The sequence below is a fragment of the Myodes glareolus genome, chromosome 17 (genome assembly GCF_982192425.1).
Source record: "Myodes glareolus chromosome 17, mMyoGla1.1, whole genome shotgun sequence".
Taxonomy (NCBI): domain Eukaryota; kingdom Metazoa; phylum Chordata; class Mammalia; order Rodentia; family Cricetidae; genus Myodes; species Myodes glareolus.
The window spans coordinates 64,655,927-64,659,966 of NC_142042.1; the positions used below are offsets into that span (position 1 = coordinate 64,655,927).

At 44.8% G+C, this 4,040-nt stretch overlaps 1 protein-coding gene across 1 annotated transcript; it reads left to right on the top strand.

Annotated features, from left to right (window-relative positions):
• The first annotated feature begins 510 nt into the window (after nucleotides 1-510).
• Nucleotides 511-2,273, top strand: LOC125414687 (late cornified envelope protein 1E-like). The gene is made up of 2 exons (XM_048456821.3): nucleotides 511-597; nucleotides 1,611-2,273. Exon 2 carries the CDS (start codon nucleotides 1,634-1,636, stop codon nucleotides 2,084-2,086), a length of 453 nt encoding a protein of 150 aa, XP_048312778.1. The 5' UTR covers nucleotides 511-597; nucleotides 1,611-1,633; the 3' UTR covers nucleotides 2,087-2,273.
• The last annotated feature ends 1,767 nt before the right edge of the window (nucleotides 2,274-4,040 follow it).

A 4,040-nucleotide genomic window follows, 5' to 3' on the forward strand; every position in this document is an offset into this window, starting at 1 on the left:
TATATTCTCTCACTGTTTCCTTCATAAATTTTATAAAAACACATAAAGTTGTATATGTGCAGATTACATGAAATTCAAAGTGAGACTCTATAGTCACAAATGGGACTAACGGCAGTGGTAAGGGTGAGACAAATATAGGACAGACTATGCTCAATATAAAATATATCTACTGGGTAGGTATGAGGAAGATCGATACTGAATTACAGAGTCCTGTAGCATAACTCCAGAACGTGGAGTGCCAATCATTTCAGAAAGAGTACCAAAGTGATCAGCTGAGCAATGAGATAGTCTTATGGATCCTTCAGGTATGTAAGGCTAAGGCTGGCAGGAATCCATTTCCTCATCTCATTTCTAAATCGTAGTTCAAGCTGGATGCAGCATCCATGAGTACCACTGCAGAAAGCTGAAGAGAAGCATCTATGTTGTCATCGCCGGTCACAGGATCACATGGTGTCGGGGGCAGGGCCATTCATGACCAGCTACTGTCTCACAGGGTAGGGTAGAGCCTAGGATCAGAATAAAAGGACTGAGGAACAGAGCACCTCCATCCACTCACCTTCTGAGGTGCCCACACATCTTGTGCTGCCTGCCATCTTGGTAAGTGTCCGCTGGGGGACCCAGAGCATGCCTGATGCTGGGAAGCCAAGAGGAGAGCTGGGGAGTATGGGTGGGCTGGGAAGGGCATATCGCCGGAGTCATGCTGGCAGAGCAGAGAATATAGGAGAAAAATGAAGGTTGGGTAGAAGTGGTGGAGTAAAGGGGCTCTAAAACTCATGGGAGGTATTAGAAGTAACTGGGTACCTCTGACTTCTGAATCTGGAGAGGATAATATGCCCTCCTATGGAGTGGGCCATCAGGATGAGAACCTGGAATACAGAGAGCTGTAGACTTTGATAAGTTTCGGGCTGGGGAAGTGTCCCTCTGCTAACAGGACCCTGAGATGGCCTGCAAAGGAAGACTAATAGTGAGGACAGGGCAGCAGGGGATCTTTGGGCTTGGGAAACATCCACAGCCTTGGATCTGGAAATTGATCACAGGCTGCCCAGAATTTTTAAGATACAACAGCACAGAACTTGTTATGCCAAGTCAGCAAGCGGTGTTGAGATGAGTTCAGACTTACTACCAGACCTGATTCTTATCTGCGGAAATAAATAAGTTAGGTCTTTTATTAAAAGGAGAAAGATCACAAATTAATAATCACCATTTTCCTCTATGACATCATTAACATCATCAGTTTGGGAAGCTTAGGGAATCAATGGAAATCCTGTAAGAATCTCCATATGAACACAATAGCAGTAGATCAAGCCCAAAGGTATTGTAAAAAATGTCCATGAATGAAATGCTAAGTAGAGGAGGAAATTATTCTGAAAATGCTTGCAAACTGGAAAAATGAGTCATTATAGGAAAATGAGTTTTACTAAGAATAAGCACCTCTTTTCTCCTATTGAAACTTATCAGATAATTTTTCTGTGCAGGCCAGTGCTGCAAGGGCCTTGGGGTTTGTTAGAAATAAAACTGTTAAACCTGGTGTTTCCATGAATAACAGTGATGTTTAGAGGTGAATAAGCTGTCCCAGGTTCCTGGGTCTGATATGTTTGATTCTCCCACAGCTCCTGAGCATCCACCAGCTGAGATGTCCTGCCAGCAGAGCCAGCAACAGTGCCAGCCCCCTCCCAAGTGTGCCCCCAAGTGCCCTCCCAAGTGCCAGACACCAAAATGCCCCCCAAAGTGTCCTCCTAAGTGTCCCCCTGTCTCTTCCTGCTGTGGTTCCAGTTCCGGGGGCTGCTGTGGTTCAAGCTCCGGGGGCTGCTGCAGCTCTGGCGGTGGTGGCTGCTGTCTGAGTCACCACAAGCCCCGCAGATCTTTCCGTCGCCATCGTCACAGCTCTGGATGCGGTAGCAGCGGTGGCAGCAGTGGCTGCTGTAGCAGCGGTGGCAGCAGTGGTTGCTGTGGCAGCAGTGGTGGCTGTGGCAGCAGTGGTGGCAGCAGTGGTTGCTGTGGCAGCAGCGGGGGCAGCGGTGGCTGCTGTGGCAGCAGCGGGGGCAGCAGCTGTGGTGGAAGCCAGCAGTCTGGGGGCTGCTGTTGACCTTTGACACAAGGACCTCAGACAAGCAATGGAGAAGGAATCCTTGTGTTGAAGATGATCTGCTCCCTTCTCCTGTCCTGAGCCCAGAGATTCTACGATCACATGGAAAGTTCTGAATGTCCTTCCCCTCCAGCAGGGTCATTCCTCTTCTGTATTACAAAATAATAAAATCTTCCCTGGCAATCTTCTTCAGACTCATAATCATTTTGACAATCATCATCCTTACCTGTCATACCCTGGCAGTCAGAAGTCTGGACCGGGAATGTGAGTTAGGCAGCCAGTAATCCAGTAGGGGTGTGCAGTGACGCCTCATTCACACTTTCTCACACACAACGAGGACTCGGCTACTCCACATGTTGCCGGCTGGTATTATTATTCTCATCTGTGTACAAATGTGTGTTCTCTGCCACTGTATGTTTGGCTCTACTGTGTTCATAATTGCTGTGGTGAAATTTCTAACTACTGACATAGTATGTGTTTTTGGCATTGGCTGTAATGCTTCACTAAATGACAATTCACACTCTCCAGTAGACTGTGATTCTCAGGATTTTATATAAAAAGATCAGAAAAGGTATAGCTTTGCTCATTGTTTTGCTATATTAAATTAAATTTGGATCTTTTGCATTGTTGAACCAAGACAAGAGCAATGTTTATCTGATTCCAATGTGCAGACAGTTTAAAATCCAGATTTACAATTCAAGGTGATGGAAAGACCTCTGTTGGACACCATGTCTAGCAACAACCTCGACCATGTGAGTACAGTCTGTGAGCTCAGCTGCTGAGTGGACTCACTCCACTGAAGGAGGACACCAGTATGCTCTCTGTTCCCTTGTTTTGCTTCTGTAACAGCCTAAGGAGAAAAAGAGGGACAGCTGGACAGCACTGGGACAGATCCCTAAGGGGTAATGTGTACAGTTACACATTTCTGCCAGCTGGGGCATTATGCTAGTAGCCTGAGCAAGTTAGAAAAGAAATTGTAAGTCCACAGTGCTGTTGGAGAGTAGACCATACACATCAGCCAAGTCTGCATGCTCCTACAGACTGATGGAGTGTAAAGGTTACAGTGGTGATACCTTCCAGTAAGGATATGTACATGAAACAGTTGTTAGCTAATTAAACTGTCTTATTTAATACTCTTTGAAAATTCATGAAAGAAGATCAATCAAATCCATATTTTGTATTTAAAGAACCCAAGTGAGAAAAGTTAAGGAATAGGTGCCATCTTAGATATGTGCTACTAAAACAAGAATGGTGTTTGAGGATGTTTGGCTTGAGAGCTACAAACCTAACATCTAGGCAAATTTTCTCAAGCTATCTTAAAAGTAAGGCTTTGGAAATGCATGCTCCCCATGATTTATATCTAATGAATATGCCACCATTGAAATACACACACACACACACACACACACACACACACACACACACACACAAGATAACTCCCTCTGAGAACAAGAGGGAACACACATAAAACCCCAACAGACATGTGTGTTACTTTGTTCAAACCTAGATGCCTGCTGCTAATGAAGCAACGTTGCAGGGGGGAGATGAGATACTATGGAAACCAAGCTCAAGAAACAGAGTAAGGGGCAGGCACCACTGAGGAGATGATGTAATAGCTGATGGAAACAGCAGAAAGAGAGTAAAGGAAAAAGGCCAAGTAATGTATAAAGACAGACATATGAGAATTATACCCAATTTCTCAATGGAAACCATGAAAGCTGGAAGGTCCTGGATATATGAGCTGCAGACACTAAGAGACCACGAATGAAAGCCCAGATTACTATACTCAGCAAATCTTTCAATCACCATTGATGAGGAAAACAACATACTCCATGACAAAAACAGATTTAAACAATACCTATCCACAAAACTAGCCCTACAGAAAGTACTAGAAGAAAAATCCAACCCTCCAAAAACCTAACTGCATCCACAAAACCATAGGCAACAGATAACC